The sequence below is a fragment of the Zosterops lateralis genome (genome assembly GCF_965231275.1).
Source record: "Zosterops lateralis genome assembly, chromosome: 9".
NCBI lineage: Eukaryota > Metazoa > Chordata > Aves > Passeriformes > Zosteropidae > Zosterops > Zosterops lateralis.
This window is the reverse complement of record NC_139769.1, coordinates 7270886-7289889: the sequence shown is the minus strand read 5'-3', so window position 1 is coordinate 7289889 and position 19004 is coordinate 7270886. Positions and strand designations below refer to the sequence as shown.

Sequence of the window (19004 nt, the reverse complement as noted above, 5' to 3'; positions counted from 1 at the left end):
AAGAGCAGAGCAGGAGGCATCTCTGCAATTATTATTCTGGCAAGTGCAGAGGTATAACTGAGAATTGGGAAGGTACGGATCTGCATGAATGAGTAATTACAAGCAACAATATTATTTCTCCTTATCACAGCAAATGGAAATTCTTACAGCTCTTCAGATACTGTAAAGATGAGAAATTGGATATAGTAAAATTTCCTAATTAGCCTCAGGACAGCTGAAGCCAACCTAATGGCACAAAAAAAATAAAAAAAAAAGGGAAAAAGAGTCCACGTCATCCTTCTGCTCTCTGTTAGTACAATCATCTTGCTAAAGTTTCATCAAGTCTGGAACAAACTTCTTCCTGTAGCTTTATGGTTCAGCTAAGACAGACAACATGGGAGTTTCACTTCGAGCTGAGATTTTAGCATTTATATTTTATTTTTATGATAGGGAAATTCTCGTACTGTGGGTTCAGACAAACCATTTGGGGTCTATTGCCTTGCTGAGCAGTGAGATTCTGACTCCCCTGGTTATCTCATATTATTGTGGGCAAATGGGTGGATTAATACTCAGTGATAAGGGAAATAATTCACTGAGCATTAAAAGACTCAGTTATTACTGGAATTCTAAGTAATTTCTCCACCAGCTTTGCAAGTAAAAAAGCATGTGCAGCTTCTCTAGCAAACATGAGCAGTGGTTATATTAGGCTGTTTAAAATCTTCAGTGCCATCCTTTGACACATACTTACACCAAAATCAATGTGCTATTAATTAATAAGGACTTGCCAAAAAAAAAAAAGTCCCCAAGTTTTAGCAGCAAACAACTTTCTGTCACATTTTATTAGTTGGTATCATTTTTACTAATACCTGTCTTATAGCTTCATGACTTTGAGTTCATATTATTTTCATGCTTCAATTAGAAAGAAGTTGATAGCCAGACTATCCAGGAAGGTAATGGAAAAGTCTTGTAGCAGGGCTTAGTGGTGGAATTTATAGTTAAATGAAACTTTGAAATATACTATAAAACTTCTCTTTCCTTTACATACTTTTACTTGAGGTCTCATAAGCAGTAATATGTAGAAATGCAAAACTTAATCAGCTAAAAAATATAGCAAATCCCACATATCACTTTATGCAATGCCAGGAGAGCAGAAATATATTTTCCTAACCAGAGGAAATTAACTAGGCAACAGTCCTATATCTATAATTTAAAGCAGTAAAATATGTATGGCAGAAGCTAAAGCCACCTTAAAAGAATTCAGAGTAGCAGTATATCACAAATTAATGAAATGGAGACATTTTTAGAGCATGCAGCACTGATGATATTAAAGGGGAGAGAATATTTCACCACATAGATCAGACTGATAAATACTTTTAAAATCAAGCTTTTTTCCCTGTTTAAAAGTGTGAGATCTTCAATATTAGGAGGAAGCACGTAGAAACCATTAACATTTCTGATCAAATCTCGGCGGAGATTAGGATTATTTTACTCCATCCCTGCCTGTAAAGCCCTGATGTGGTTTACACATTAGGAAAATCTGTGTAAATCAAAAGCCAGGAATTATGGAGTCAGCACTTACTTTTTTTTTCATCTAAAACACAGCTGAAAGAAACTTAAAAAAATTACTTTATATTCCGTGCTGTAGCCAAGCTGGACACTATGGAATATTCAACTACCCCAGGTTTTTTAAATGCAATCAATTTACTGCTGCCAAATGTAGTAGGTTTATATACATCTGGGAAACATGCACCTACGGTGCTGATGAATTTCTCCTGACATTGCTCTGATTTCAAGAGAATGTTATTTTAAATTGGCAGTAGAGAGACTGGTAGAGAAGGATAAAGCCCTGAGGATGGCTGAATCAAAGAGAATTTCAAAAGAATTTTCCTGATGGTTCTTGGATAATATCACATGTTAGCTATTTTCAAAGCCAATAGTTTCCAACACACTTCCATTTATGGTATCAATAATTAAAAAATACTTCAGTGGGAGAGGAACTTACCTTACTGAGAAGAGAAATTGGAAAGCTGTATTATTATCATAAACACAGGAGATGCAAAAAGCTGTGTCTCCATGGAAAAGCTATGGAAACAGGGGTATCTTATTTGCAGCTATTGAGTGGTTACCACAAAATGTGATGTGATTGCATGTGCGTGTTCAAAGTGCTACTAGAACATGATCACAGAGAAATGAAGGGCAAATCTTCATCTCCTTTGTGCAACAAGGCCAAATTAAACTACCTCGAGCTTTGGTCCTCAACCTCAAAGACAACTAGAACAGCGTTAAGGAAATGTTTTGGATCCAATTCAGAGGTAAAGCTGGGTTTAAAGAAATTTTAAATTACCAAAACTTAAATCTCATTATGTCCCACTCCCTGCCAGCATGTCCCTGCCAGCTCCTAATGAATTTTTAACATCCTTCCCCCACCCCACTGCGCACATCAGCTCTGACTCGGGCACCCTGAACTGTGCAGCTGCACTCTAATTGTACCTCACATGTCAAGGGGCAAGAAGAAAGGAGTGTGGTGAGAGCATTGATAAATTTAACTTAACATTCCTCCAGCTACTCAGCAGCAAGGCAGAGCGGTGAGATCCCCTCCACACTTTACAGGGGTGTCAGTTACTTCAAAGGAATATATTTGAGCACGAGGGAGTCTGGCTTGCTCCCAGCTTATGCATCATTTGTGTCTGGCTGTTTCTGGAGATCCACAGCAAAGCAAAGACTTCCTCCAGTTTGGGGCGCAGTGTGAAGCTTCCCATACCTGCTTTATTAGGGTGCTGGAAGAGGTGAGCCCTGCATGTTGCATACAAACTGTGTAGTTGGAGCTGCAGCTCCAGTCATCTGTACTCCTTCCTGTTTCTTTTATTTTTTTTTTTTTTTTTTTTCACTTTTGCCCAGACTTCTCTCAGTCCAGGGTATAGATTAATGGTCTATACCTGTTCAGTTTAACATACAGATGTGCTTTTAAGGCCAGAAGCTGTTCAGGCAGGTTTCAGAGAGCCAAGCACACATTGCTGGGGGGTTGGAAACCATGTGGAGCAGGGCCAGAGGCAAAGCTGGGTCCCCCTCAGTGTGGGCTCAGCACAGCATGGCTGAGGCTCAGGGAACAGCACAAATTCTGACCCTTCAGTGATTCCTGGGGAATCATTCAACAGCCATGGCCAAGGGGAGCAGTGTGACTGCCATGAGATAACATTAAGGTTTCCGTGATTCCACAAACTCTCTTTAAATGTTTTGGCACCTGAGTCTCAACGACACTTAACTTACATTAATGGCATTATTTTTGCCTTGCAATTAATCTCATTAATTGGCTGATCACTTTTTGGAAACTGCTTTAGCAGCACATGGAGAAGAGCTGTTGTACTATCTGCAAGGGATCCCCATCGATTCTTGACTAAAGGTAGAAAAACTGGTTCAAGAGCTTCACACAGGCACACAAGAAACAGAGATGATATTCACTGTGACAGAGGAGCAAATCTCAGAGGTCACCTTTTCTTTTGAAGCCCTTTGTCTATTCCTACAATTAAGCAATAGGGTTTTGGTGGCCGACACCCCTTGTGGGACACAGAGGACTTTCACAACTCTAACTAAAGCTGTGTGACCTCTGCCAAAAGCAAAGGCTGCCTGCCTGCGGCAAGGTGGAGAACAGAAACAAGTCCCAGAGGATTGGCAGGTGCAACTAAACAGCTCAGCCCCTCATTTGAATCAGTAAATTAAGGGTTGACAGTGATTATGGCTGATCTCAGCCATCATAACCGATATCACGACTTTGTAAAAGCAGACTGTCAATGTCAGATCTTACAGCTAGGACTCAAAGAATTAAATATTTTAAAGTAGCAGTCTCCAAAGACAGATAAAAGCCCCAAGGCTATGATTTATTTTATTTTATTTTAGTATTTGTAGGGCTGAAACTAGACCCTTTAATCCACAGGCTGACATTTTCCAATCCTACTAGGAATTGAGTGCCTAACTTTTTCAACCCCTTTGAAAAAATCTCAGCTTTAGGCTGTTTGGTAAATTTGGCCTGATCCAGCACCAAGCTTCTTTTGAAAATGCCTCTACTGAAGGCAAAACTACAGGCACTTTATTATGCAATCATGAATAAGTATTATTTTTTTTTCCCCCTATGTATCCAGTTATGGTAGATTTCTGGTTAAATAGCAAAGCAAAACTTGCATTTCAGAAAAGGTACGTGTTATAGACAGCTTTTTCCCCCCTTTTAGTGCAGTTACCTACACAGTTATTGAAGAGCCTTCTAACTATTTGTTGTGTTTATTTAGAACAGTAGATTGGTGTACTAAACAGAGATCTGAAGCTACACCTACTTACTGATCACATCTATGCACAAACTCAACCCAATCAACCCTTTTACACTGAATGCTGTATCAGAAATTATGAGAAAGGTATCATAAGTTTGTTTTACAGAAAAGTCTCATATTAAATCATTCTGGTCCCCAACCCTCTTTTTCTCTTATTCAAAAAGCCTGTGGATTTTGGTGCCCTTATCCAAGATCTGAGTTTTGCTATGATTAAGACCTTCAGAGATCTTTTTTTTTATTTTTCCTCTAGAAACAGAGAATGCTGAAGATATGGAAAATGAAAAATGTGCCAAGTTTGTCCTTGAAGTTACAGTTAGAATAGTGACAATAGCTGTATCACACTGTATTGTTGCTTTTATCAGCAAGTGCCCTGAGCATACATTAACATAATTGCAAACTGCGTGAAAAGTGAACATGCAAAAATGTGATGCAATTGCCAATAGCCTCAAACATCTGTCCCAACAAAGTGTTCCTCCTCCTTATTTTAATTCTTATTATTTTAACAAGGTTAGTGAAGGAGAAACCATGTCACAGATTATATCTACATTTAGAGTGTCAGAACAATTATTGATGCAAAATTGTTATCCAAGCAAATGTGTGTCCCATTTTGCTCACTTCCCATAACACCTGTTCACTCTGCTAGCACATTATTACCAGTTGAGGCCAGAATTCATTAGTCCCAGTTAAAGCCCACCTGAAAGCTTAATTCATACACACATCTGAAAAAATGAGCAAAGTTAACCGAAATGTGGCACTATTTGAGCAGGGTCTGAAGCTGGTGGGCAGCAAACCTCTGTAGCAGCTAATGGAAAGAAAGTGAGCCAGGTAAATAGAAATAAATTAAAAGCCACCCAGCCTTAAGGGCTGAGATCACAGAGGAGCACAACTGAACCAACCTGCATTTCATCCTTCAAAACTCACTCTTGCCAGAGCCCCACACTTTCCCAACAAGAACAAATTTTGGTTTATCTCAACAGGCAAATGACAGAAGCCATCATGAAGTAGATAGTTTAAGGCATTTTAATTCTACCTCAATATTTTCTGACCCACTTTGGGGCTTTCAGCCCCGAGCCTGGACCTTGTGTCTCTTTCCACATGTTCAGAGTGTCACCAACTCCTGACTCCCCAGATTGCTCCTGTTTGCCACCAAGGAAAGTCAGGCTTGCATTTCTGTGATACTTGAACACACTCTGTGAATTTGAGGGCATCTGCCCTGCAGATATACCACTAACTGTAACCCCAGGAGGCTTAAAGAAATATCAGCACTCCAATTCATAGAGTAAAGGTCTGAAGAGGCAGCTCTGTGAACGGATAACTGCCCGGGGCTTTGCCAAGCACAATATAGCTGTCACTTGTTATTAGGTGCAAGATTTTCTGGGGAACAGTGTTTTTCATTTTGCATGTCAGAGACGAGGGAAAAAAACACATTTAGACAACCATCTCTTTAAGAAAAGAGGAGAGAGCGGCGTGGCAGAGCTCACTTACCGGGGCTGGTTATTGTCAGCAGGTCAAGCCGCCGTTTTTGCTGAAAAACAAATTATAAAAAGAATTGTTAAAAGGGGACTAATTTTAGTGGGTCAGCTTAGACCTGCAAAGTAAGTGTTCTGACATTTACAGCAGGATTAATTACAAGTTACATGGCTCACAGTAACTCTTTTGGAAGAGATCCACATGTACTTTATGAGGGAGGAAAAACCCCCTTCCTCGGTCCTTTTAATGTGTTTTTATTTGCACTTATAAAGTGTTACTATTTCTCTTTTGGAATGTGTACTTGAAATGGATAGCTGGAAGCACAGATGGACCGATATATTTATAAAAGTGATTTCTGATTCCACAGGGAAGAAGACATGGAACCAGGACAAGCAGCTCTAAGTTCTTTATTCATATCAATCACTGACTCGATGCCTGTATGTGATCAAACACAATTATATTGCCTTGGGGTGAACCTTTCAAAGACAAGTAAGAGGATCTAGACAAACTCAAGACTGATAAAAGGAAAGCTTCTTTGCATGCTGAGCGCAGTCAGCCCATGGATCTCATTGCCACTGGATATCCCTCATCCCAAAAGCTTGCCAGATTTGGTCATCACTGGATATGTGCACAGATAGCAAAATGCAAGGAGCTGTTATGGCAAATGATCAAGTTTACACAGAGGACTGGTTTCTGGAATGGCTGCAAATCTTCACAGGGTAAACAAACCTATAATATAAGAAAGTTAGGAAAATTTTTGGCCTGGAACCTATCCCACCAAGCCTTTGTGATGGTGGGGTGCACCTGAGGTTCCCTTTTCCCATAACATGTAGCCAGTGCCGTTGCCTAGTCCATGTTCCCAGTCTCAGGTGATCTCTCCACCACTGTCTCTCTGTAGCTTGCCACTTAAATCCAGGTGCTCCTGGACCACTATCATCTTTTTCCACTCTTCTGTGGGCTGAGAGCTTTCCATCACAAGCAGGGCTTTCCCCATCTCATGGGCAGATGGTTACTGCCCCTTTATCACAGCACTTTCCAACTTACTGTCTTCTTCCTAACTTTGCCCAACATCAGTGTGTCTAGCAGGTATTGAAGATTACACTGTCCAGTTTAATTTCTCTCTCCTAATTTGCTCAATAATGTCTGTGTTACTTTCATTTATTGTCAGCCCTATTGATCTTCCAATCTAATTCTCATCACTGCACTCACTGTATTCCCTATGTGACAGCTGGAAGTCCTTGAGGAGGAAACATTGACTTGGTATTCCCTACCCTGAGTGCTCTTCCTTGGAAATCATGACTGATGAAACTCCTTTCCAAACCCATCATTTCTCTGTGGTAAAGCTTCACTGGGTGAAGTGCATGGACAGTTGGTCATCCACTGAATACACTTGAGCTGTGTTGGGCACAACAGCAAATTTGGCCTGCTGGGAAGCCAAGTGGGGTGTCAGGCTGGAAAAAACACATTTTCTGAAACCTTCCTGGCCTTCAGTTCCTTACCTCTGGCACAACACAAAATGTATTTGAGAGAAAATTCCTATCTGTCTTTTTCCAGAGGTGCTCCTTGTGCTCTTAACTCTGCGAAGTCATTCCGAGCGTGACCTTAGCACTTTGCTCAAGCACATTTGTTTTAGTTTAAAATACTGGGCCCAGTGTATGCTAAACATTTTTCCAGGTGTGCCAGGGTAAAAGGGAGCAGAACACCCTGCTGCTGCCTTGTGTCACCTGCTCATCTCCTCCTTTCCTGGGAGCAGCAAAGCAGAGTAAGAAATCCTGTGTGTGAGCACAGGACCCACCTTCCCCACGGGAGCCGTGAGACCAAACATCTCCTAATGAGCTAAATTTTATATACATCCTGCACCTTAATCCTGATTCATATGTACAAAGCTGTGAAATGCCAGAGCCTAGCCCCCACTGGGCCAAAAGCTTTGCTTACATTTCTCAGCACAACTGGAACTCCAAATGCTGTATATCTAATGAACAGCTAGAGCAGAAAATATATATCCAAAGCCTCTACTCCGTGAAAGCCTCTCACTAGGAAAAAAGGTGGAATATAAATATCCTGCATCAAAGGAAGTTGGAAAATGTAAAGATATGGAACAGAGAGAAAGGCATGCAGCCCAACTAGCCCCCAGTCCTGACTTGAGTCTGTTAAATGGGGTAAAAATAAACATTAAATGAAAAACCAAAATAGCTTAGCTTGATACGTCAGGAAAACACAAGCATATAGGACAGGTCAAACAAATGAGAAATAATATGAAATTATTACAAGTCAAATGTTCAGTTTGTAACTTTTTTCCAGTTTGAATGCTGCCTTCAAGGTGACCTTGGAAAAAACAAATTAACTCCAGATCCAGGAAATCTTTGTGTGTATGTTGAACTTTAAGCTGAAGTTATTTCTCTGACTTCAAGTGGAGCAGCACTGATCTTTTGCATCTAACACCTAAGTGCTGCAAGGGATTTGAAATGCCACCAGGTTCTTGGCACTGGCTCCACCCAAGTGCTCCAGGCTGGAGCTCAGTGGTTCCTGCCTGCCTGGTGAGAGAGAGGAAAAAATTCTCAGCTCTGACCTTCACTGGACCTTGGAGAGGTTTCTCTGATTTAGCTCATCAAGGGAAGTTTGTGTACACTCACCCCAGCCCTGGAGAGAGGCAAACAGCAAAGTGCATTCCAGAAACGTGCATTTAAACATGCAGAAATGCCCTAATTACGGCCACAATCACTTTCCGGAAATTCCTGCCTGCTCTCAGATCTCAGGGCTAGCTCTGCCGTTTCCAGGGCTCAGCTGGATGCAAGCAGCCTAGTAACTAGATGGATTAAAAAAAAAAAAAAAAAAAAAAAAAAAAAAAAAAAAAAAAAAAGCAAAACCAGACAGACTCACTTATGAGTAGCTATAAAAACAGCAGTATTTGAATTTAAAGAGAGAGACATTACAAATGTCACACCCATTAATAAAATAATTTCATCAGAGGAATCATGGCTGTGGGGCTTCATATATTTGCTTCTTTCTTCAGTGCTGAAAGATGTAAATTGCAGCTGTGGCCCCCCTCCAGCGTGATCACCCTCTCCCTGTTTTGACAGATTTCTTGAAAGACTCAGCTCACAAGATGTCTGGCTTTTTTTGTTCTGCCTTTAGGAATTTTCCACTTCTCAAACACCTGCCCCTGCTGAGATGTTTGGGACCATCCCAATCTTCAGGCAACCGACTGTCCCAAGGATTTCTCACAATCTGAGCACTGAAATGCAATGAGTGTCACCCCTGGTGGGGAAAGTGGTGACAGCTTCCCATGTCTCTAAGGCAGGATTTCACCCACGTCGACAAAAGGGCATTCCATGAGAGACACAAAAATGATCCCCACAGCATCAGCCATCATTTATAATAGCAAACAGAAATATTCCCTGCATCATCACTGCTGTTGTAATCCTGTCCTGCCCTTAAGGGGCAGCATCCTCTTTTGCACTCTGCTGGCTCTTTGAGATCCATCCCAAGGGCAGGGAGAGGCCACTGGTGATTCATTCTGTTCCCCACCTGGAGCAGTTCCCATCTCTGGCACTACCCACAGGCCCTACAGTGCACCAGGGCTCGGAGCAAACCCACAGCAGATCGTGTTCACTTCCACAAAATTAACACAATCTTTAATTAATGCAATAAGCACTGATGAGTAATAAATCATATTAAAACACAAGGAAGGCAATTTTTTAATAAATTAAGCATTGATTCACTCAATAAATATTAATCTACTAAGCATCAAGAATTCATTACGTTTTAGGAAACCAGTTGAAGAACGTCATTGGTGAGCTGGTCTGCAGTGTGCAGAATGGTCCCTGTTCACCCATAATATACACTTACTTTTAACTAATTTCTGAATTTATCAAGTTAAACAACTTGCCTGGAAGTGAGTCTGGATTATTATTCCATTGCAAGATGCAATTTTCCCCACACAGATTCTAACTCAGCCCTCAGATTTTTTTCCCTGTTTCCTCCTTTTCTTATTACCTCCTTTCTCTTCCTTGGTTTTGGAGGTCTTTAAAATATTTGCTGACTGGTGTCATTTAATTTTCACCTCAATTAACTTAGCAAGAGTTGCAAAACGAGGAAAAAAAATTGCAGGAGGAGTGTAAATTAACTCATTCATTTAAGTTTAGCTTATCTATGAGATGTTCTTTCACACTTTGCTCTCTGCAGAGTTCCTCCAACCTTTTATATAGATGTGGGATGTGCTGCACTTGCTTTGACTCTTATCTACAGATTAGCAAAAGAGAAGGGAAAAAAAGCCAGATGCAAAGATGCCCCACGAGACTGATATGGAGCTGTTTCTGTAGCAACCGATGATTTTCTTCTCATGTAAGAATGAGCCTCGTCATATCTAATTCTGAATGTATCTGGGCCTCACTTGCCAGCCAAAGCTGTGTCAAGTATTAAGTCAATATAGTCAGAAAGAGTGATAAAAAAGCAATTATAAAGTCATCTTCCCACTCCTCCTCCAGCCATGATCCAAAAAATATCCTTATCCCTGCCTTCTGTCCCAGCACATCATTTCCAAGGCCCCAACACCCAGCAGTGCAGGTCAGTGGGGATGGAGCTGGCAGCTCAACTCAGGGCTCTATTCCACACATAATGCTGGAAGCTCCTTCAGCTTCCCAGCTATCCATATCCCAGGAACCAGCAGAGGTTTTTCTAAACAGTAAGGCCTTCTATTCCATCTACTCCTGCCTTGCTCTGGAATAAAATCTTAAACCCAGAGGCAAGATCAACTTCAGCTCCAGAAATCCTTTGTTGGATTTGTGCCTTTCACTGCTTTCACTGTGGGCAGTTTTTGCTGCAGCTGTGAACCCCAAACCAGGCTGACCACTCACTAACAGCTCCTGCCACAGCCCCCTCACAGGGAGCTGGAATTGACTCTGGGACCTTACAAGGACTTTGTCTTCCAAAATGTATTTTACCCAGCCTGGGCTCTGCTATTGACTTCTTCCCCCTAATTTGAGTGTGTTTTGAACATGTGTCTGTCCCTCACCACCTTCAATTTACTGTGCAGGGGGTTTAAGAGTGAAATGAAGTGCACAATGTTATTTTTTTTCCTGGAAACTTTGCCTCAAGTTGTCACTTAATAGCACCTTTTCTTTTTGACTTCAAAACTAGTGTTTCTTTCCTGTAAACTGTGTTGACACAAGAGTAATTGGAACCAGTGTATCTTATCACAAATGAAGCTGAGGACGTACTGAAGGGTGCATTTCACATTTCTGTAGCCTTTATGATCACCATACTCTGTAACATCAACGCCTTGGAAATCTGTCCTTTCACATTATGGCATGAAAGAACCCAGGAGTTCAGAAAAGTATCAAAGAGATCCCCAATGTGCAGTTTGGCACAGGTGGGTGGCACGACATGACTGCCCATAGGCACCACCATGGTTTGCACTGCAGGGAAAATGTGCAGGAGGGGGAGGTTAAAGGCTGTGTCCCATCCGTCCTTGGTGCCACCTGTTGCTGGACAGGTTAAGAAATATTCAGGGCTGATCAACATCTGGGTAAATTTTCTAAGGAAGGCTTCAATGAAGGAAGATGTTGGGAAAAAAAGTGAGCTTTCATATCTGCCTAGTTCCTACTTCCTCAAATGCAAGTTTCACTACTCGTACCTCCTTCCCTTCAGAGTGCAAGAGTTACCTGCAAAGAGAAACTCCTGATTTAAGTAACGAAACCAAAAAACTACTAATTCAAATCCTGTAAAAATGGATAATTTGATGATTTAAAGCAGGCTTTCTTTTTTTTTCCACATGATGCTGAGCAATAATCTTTTCTTTCCATTCTGAAATCACAGGCTTTTGTTCACATAATGAACCAAGATCTCACATTTTGTACTTCCTTTATGATTAGCTGCTGAAGTTTCCTGGTATAATGATGAAATGAACCAGTCAGCTTGTTGACACTTGACTGGGATTTTAGCAAATTGCATCTGCTGTAGCCTACCCTGTGGAATCAATTATTGATAATATAGGTGTGGAAGAACATTTATAAAGTGGTTTGGGATATGTTATCGCTCATGCTAAGAACTATAATGAGCATTTTAAACCATTTTGACAGTGACCTCTGCAGATATTTGATCACTGCAATATGTGGTAACTCGATTCTGGTTTAGAATCAAAACCAAGTCCAAATAATGAAAGGCAGTGCCAAGCCTTTAAGCCACTTTAGTCATTCCTCCAGTGCACATACTCCCCTATTTAACATCTGACACTTGCCTATTTCTCTCCCAAAACCAGTGATGCATGGTGCTTCCTACTTTCCCAAAGCTCTGCCAAACAAGTAGCTGAGACTTCTCCTTCTTCCCCCTTGATCTATTTGTCTCAGGAACAGGAGATCCACACATAATGTTCTTACAGCCCTGTTGTGCTCCAAAGCTGTATGGAATGAACATGAATACAACAAAGGTTAAGAAAAGGTGGAAAAGCCATTTTTTAGCACACAGTCAGTATAACCTATGACAGTAGTGGAAGGTTGCAGCCCCTTGGTGAGCAGGTTCCTACCAAAAGCTGTAGATCATTGCCCAAGCCATGGCAGGCTGAGCTCCTCAGTGTCTGCACAGGGAGACCACTGACAATGGGCACTCTCAGCTTTATAGGCCCCACAAATCCACGGTCTCTTCCACATATTCTTGTCTGCCATCTACAGGTGCTTCATCTGTGGGTTGCCTTATTTACCTATGCAGCACTCATGAAGTAATAACCAGCTTCATAGTGAAACACTAGGAATAAAAAAAAAAAAAAAAAAAAAAAAAAAGCATCTTTATGTTCACTGTAATATTAACAATCACAACAAAAGGTTGTTCAGGCTGTCTCCTCTCTGGAAAGTAAGGCAGGAGGAAGGAACTGCTTTGGAATGAACTGGTCCTTAACTTTGCCAATAAAAGTTATGACAGCAGAAAGCCTCTTGCCTGAGGAAAAAGAAAGGATGATACAACCAATACCTTTGTTCTGCTCTTTCCCAAAAACTCTGGGCCTGCAAGAAATGAAGGAAGGGAAGAGGCCCAGTTCTTCATGGTCTGGCCTCACATCCAGATTGGGATCAATTTAGCTGCACTGAAAAAAAGGTGGCATGTGCATGTTTTAAATGTACTTGCATAGCAAGGGTTCAGGATCTACTCATTCCTCAATTTAACTCAGCATTCTAAGGGGTTTGTTTTGGTGAAACACTGCCATGCAGGTTTTTCAGAGTTTCTTGTATTGCTATGTAAATTGCAGAGCTGTGGTTATAATCCTGTGCTTGTGACATCAATTACTTAACGCCTATAGAGATTATTGTAATGCCACAAACAACAGATTATGTTTTAAACTACATAGCAAGCAGCAGGAGTTAATAAACTCTTCTATCTAAGACTTATTTATTTTGAAAAATAGAGTAAACAAGGGCAGGAAAAACTGTACAGACCCCACACAGTGCCATTAACAACCAAAATCTACCCATGACACACATCCCTTTAGGCACTGCCTTGCCATTCTTTAGCTCTGATTCCTGTCTTACATTAGGTTTTACCAGGAAAAGGGCAGCATTTGTGAAAGCAGTTATGAACTTTGAAAGTTCAACATTTGTTGGGGGACGGGGGAGAGAAGCAACAGTGTTCAGTGAATGTTTAATTAGAAACAAAGCATATCTACCCATACCAGTAGGGGAATATTGACTGACCAGCCATTGTTTATGGGCTGGTTTAGATAACAGACAGGACAGATTAACCCCCAGCATAGGTAATTTTTAAACTAAACATGAATTGTAAGAGCCTGTGATTACCTCATAAGGAAGACACAAATTCAGGGGTTCATGTCCCTGCCCTGGCCCATCTGGACCTTGAAACTGAGCTCTGAACCCACAGATCATTTCTCCCCAAACATTCTTTTGCTGTCTATTCCTAAATAAATATTTATTCAAATTGGGACTTAAGTTCCAAAACTCATGTCTGACCTCAGCAGCTTAGCTACCAGCTAGTAGCAGTTTAGTAGCAGTTTTCTATTCTGTCCAGTATTAAAATTAATGCTAAGTTTAATAAACTGCCATCATGCCAGAATAGCCAGGACACTGGTGGGGAGAAGACTGGTTTGGGTTTAAAGGCATCACTGGTTTGGGAAAAAAAGGGAATTCTAGGAGAAGAGGAAAAAAAAAACCCAAAACCACCTAGGATTCTGAAGATGTTGGGAAAATTTCTGACACATGAGAATTTTTCACTGAATGAGTGACTGACTCCAGCCCTCCAAGCACTGTTCAGGCTGTCACGGCACCACCACAGCCAAAGACTTTTCTGCAATAGGGACAGGCAGGAGGGAAGGGGGAATAATTCTGTGTTTTCACATTTAAACTAGGAGGATTGTTGAAAATCCCTCCCCAACCCCCACATACTGTGTAATGTCTCTTAATCACTGTATATAAGTCAAGGCAACATGATAAAAATTGCAGTAAAAAGTCAAATAAGAATCTATTATGTATGGACAAATATATAAATTTATATGTCCAACTATTTTGGTCTCATCTAATTTCAAGCTTTTCATCTAATTTCAGTCTGAGTCTGTTTCCTTTCACAATCCATGGCAGTGAGTTTGTTTTTCTAATGCTCAAAATTACTTTTTTTTTTTTTTTTTCAAACCAGACCACTGCTTGTCATATTCACTTCAACAAATGATTCAGAGCATCCCAATCTTTATCCTCCCCAAACCTGCCTATTTAATTACAGCCCACGACAGCACTGTCTGGAGAAGTCAAATGGCACAAATGAACGTGGGCTCTTCTGAAGGTAAAAGGAACAATCTGACTTTCCAAACACACTCGTCACTTTCTCATTTGTTCCTGAAGTAATGTCATTGTACTTTCCCATGAAATGTGCTAAAATCATTACTAATTCCTGCAGCTGAGTATCTCGAGCCACTGAGAGTGAGGAACAAGGTACATTCAGGCTGCAACTGCTATCAAAATTCCTAAGGACTATCAGGGCAGCTCTGGGCCTCCCTGCAGCCACTCCCAGGGTCACTCTGCCTTTGTACACTATCTAGTGTAATTCATGTTTAATCAATAGGTGCTGTCTCTAGAATTGTTCATAAAAAAGTCAAATGGAGGCTGCTGGAGCCAAGGCAGCATTTCACTCTATACATCTCAATTGGGACAGTTTTATCTTGGTTTTTAAATTTGGCATTTTAAACCCAAATCCTTCACTCAGGTGCTTTAATCTGTGGAAACCGTTCCAGAGGAATTTTTATTCACAGCAGTTGAAGAGAGTTATATATGTTGTAAATAATATGTTACATTATATTAAAGGAGAAAATAAAAGTTTGGTTCATCAAAATCACTGAGCTGAGTTAGTTTGCCTGAGAGCAGCCTGGAATGGAGACCTGTGTAAGAAAATGAGGCCATCCAGATATTACAAGTTTGCTCCTCTCCTCAGTCCAAGTCAGGTTATTCCGACTAATAAAATAGGGGACAGCATTTGTCCTGTCAGCTGAACAGAGATAAGAGGTGTGAAACCCTCATTTCATTAGCCTCATTGCTAACTGCTTCAAATTATCTCTCTTTTACAGTTGGTCTATAAGCAATTCACTGGGGACCTGCTACCTGATGTATATCTAAGGGTGGTTCAAAAACCCTGAGCACACACTTATGAAAAATCTGGTGACTGGCAAACTGGGGAGTGCTTTGAGCATGAGGACTCAGTGGAAGAGAGAAGGGAACCAAATGCCCCATTAACCAATTTGAACTGAAAATGAAACTGCTCATTTTTGGCATTGCAAATGTGGAGATGCTTCAGGGTTCAGTCCAGCCAAAGGGTGAGCTTCCCCAACTCCCCTGGTGAGACTTGAGGGCAGATCCTGCCTCTCAGAACCAGGTCCCCACAAGAGAGAAGCTGAGATTTGCTCAGGTGTAACAAACATTTAACCAAGGATGTGGTAACTCTGCCATGAGATACTGCAAGGCAGTTGTCCTTTGGGCTGCACAGAAACTATTTTTCTCTGGGTAATTTGAAATGTGGATGCTTAGCTATGATTTGTGAGTCACTCTGAAGTTTCCATTTTTTTTTTTTTTAGCAATAGATAGTTCTGTATTTTAATTGCTACCATTGCCCATATTTACATTCTTCATTTTTTAGAAGAAATCCAAGAGGTTTCCAAACATCCATTGAACATTAACCTTAAAAATTAATTATCTAGATGTTTACAACAACATTTACACACAGTGTTAGGAAAAGCAATTTGCTTCCCCAAAGACTACCTATTTTTCAGTTAGGAAAAAAAGCTGTAGTATGTCAAGAATAACACAGGAGGAAGCATCAGTCCATCATTTCAAATCAATTTCACAGTTGCAGGAAAGGTGAACAAAGTTTTCACAGGTGAAAATGCCAGGAAAATTTATCCTTGTTCTTAGCCTGAACTCCATTGTGTCAGACAGCAATATTTCAGGGTTCTTTTTTAAAAATTTTTTTGAAAGACCAACACAAATGTAAATGTTTCAATTTATAGTGGCAAAATTAGGTGTCAGATTCATTCTTGTTTTCAGTAAGCTCAAATTTTTCTTTTTGGGCGCTGAAGACAGAGAACATTTTTCCTTCCGAAATGTGGCTCCCCTCGCCACGGTCCTGCAGGTTTGGGTTTGGGAGGAGAGGCAGGAGCCCAGCTCAGCTTTGCCCTCTCCAGTCCCAGCCTCCCCAGAGAAAAATTTATTCCCCATAGACCACTCTAGAGGAAAGTCTCTCTGCTATTTCAGCCACCAGAAATATATCTGTGCTAATTTACAACTGGAAAAAAAAAATAAATATGAGAGTTCACGTCTTTTATGTTCCCAAATAAATAAATAAACTAAACGGTTCAGACAATACAATAGAATCAGTATTTTCAAATGAGCTTTTTAATGAAGCCTGAATAGATTTCCAGCCCACATGAGCAGAAAACTAAGTAAAATCATTGGGGATTACTGTTAAAAAGCTCCTAAAAAAAGGCAAAAGAAAAAAGAAAAAGAAGAAGGAACTGATCTTAGGGCAGAAAAGGCACTTTGCATACAAGGAACTGGCAAAGCAAGGGGCAGCAGAGAAGAAAGTGTTAAGAGAACTGAAGATAGAAAGGTGCCATTAGGAAGATGGTTTTGGAGCAGATTACATAGAAATAAGATGAAATTTTTCTTAAAACCAAATAAGCAAACAAACCAGCTCCCCCAGCCCTCTGATCAAACAAAGAAATCAGAACTGTCAGCTTTCATCTGCATCGTGCAATAAACCTAAACTCAAAAGAATAGTTAAGTTTTGATTCAAGCCACACAAAGCTAATTTTTTCTGGCCATGGCTTTCCCTAACTAGGTGTTTTGGACTCTGAGGAACATGAGATTTTCTAGGTTGGAGAGTGTTTTAGTATTGCTACTGTGTCAACTTTGAATTATGCAGGGATTTTTAAATATGGAACTGTTCCTCTACTTATGATGACAGGCACATTCACATCATATAAAATTGGGAATGAGGAGAGCTAAACAAAGCCAGTGAGTTCTGAATTGATCACCTAAAACATCTGCTGTATTGCTTAGGAATTGCAGCACATATGGTATATCACAGCATCCAATATTTGGAGGCACACTACCTATGCAGAACATCCATAAAATGTCAGAAACACCCATTTTGGCCATTTCAATCTTGACTCTGAATGTTCTTTTTTAAAAATAAAATGCCTAAAATTATTTCTGGGTTTATTTTCCTGTTTTATCATGTAATTTGATTGCAATCAACTTATCTGCTGCCCTAAGTCTCCCCTGTGTTTCTGTACACTGGGAATGCTAATAGTGTTCAAAACAACAAGAAGAACATAATGGAAAAGAGAAAAAAAGAAGTGATCATCTAAATGTGATCCTTCCTATCTACTCCTTGCACTTATTCTGAATCTCACCACCATTAGGGTACAATAATCCCACAGCAGCCCTAACACAGTATTGATTAACAACAAATCAGAAATATGCATTTAAAATGGGATTTTGCTCTGATTTAACCATCCTGCTATATATATCACTCTCCAGGTCTTGCCAAGAGAAAGGATGTGACATTTCTCAACAACTGACCTCAGAGTGAATTAGACACCCAAATAATTTTTAGGCAGTAATGTATTTTTGAGAATGATTCTAAGCATCAAAATCTCACTAAAACAGGTCAGATTGGAGCCTCTGATTTTGTACCAAAAAAGTAGCAAGGCAAAACATCTCAAATCATCAAATAAAAGATTTTTTTTTTTAAATCCTACTGGCCAATTATTCACTTTGCTTTGCAAGTTTGGCTTTGATTTGGGGAAGATATGAAAGGCTGGACTGTCATATCCACTCAGACTAAATCCCAAAGGAAGAGAGAACTGCTGTGCAAAACAGAGAAAATACCAAATGGGACATTGGAGCCACAGAGCCAGAGGAACCGTTACATTGAAAATAAATTCTTCAAATGGGAACTAGTTAGGGAACAGTACAGGTTCAGAAAAGATGGCAGAGATCAGCCAAAATACTTGCAATTTCTCATGCCAGAGTTTCCTTTAACCAGTTCAAGCTCAGAAAGAGGTAAGGGTGAACCATGGATCAATACTCACTGAGTCTCTCTGGTAAACTTACTATTTGTTGTTGCTGTCTCTTGCAGAACTCAAGACAAAGGCTTTCCCTCTGCAGATAAACACTAATAAAAGTGCCTGTATTTTCTCTTTCTGCTTTGAACCTAATCCATGGGTAAAAATCAGTAGCAAGTTGCATAATTCTTAAAACCCCTCCAAAATTTATTGGATTACGTTCTACAAGTGATTACAAATAAAACCAGCACTAATTTACCCTTTATATCTTCAGGCAAACTAGAGAGATCCTACTCACCTGTCTTAAACATTCAGAATCTCAGAATATTTCAGAATAAAAACATTATTCTGGGGTGGCCAAGAGGTGATTTAGGTACCAGTTTGGACAATTCCAGCTCACATAAACAGAAGGCAACGTGGAACCCGAATTGCAGCACACAAATTGCAGCACATTTAAAATAAGTTCTTATTTTAAAGAACTTAGCAAGTATTGTCCAGTTTAGCAGGATTATTATTTCTAACACTGGAATGGTAAAATATAGTATTTAATGAAGCGGCACCGTGTACTTAATGATAGCCAGCTGAATAATCCTGAAAACAAAAAGCTTATTTTCTCTCTTTGTATCCTGAGGTCATTGAAACCTAAGAAGGCAAAACTCACAGCTCACATTATCTGTACCATAAAC

General features: G+C 40.2%; 1 protein-coding gene across 1 annotated transcript in view; it reads right to left on the bottom strand.

Annotated features, from left to right (window-relative positions):
- The window catches only part of AGBL4 (AGBL carboxypeptidase 4), a gene marked incomplete at its 5' end in the record, with an annotated part of 886698 nt that overhangs the window by 411256 nt on the left and 456438 nt on the right, over positions 1 to 19004 (bottom strand). The window contains one exon of the mRNA XM_083868088.1: positions 5784 to 5823. Within this exon, the coding sequence (XP_083724214.1) occupies positions 5784 to 5823 (40 nt within the window). The remainder of the gene's footprint in view (positions 1 to 5783; positions 5824 to 19004) is intronic.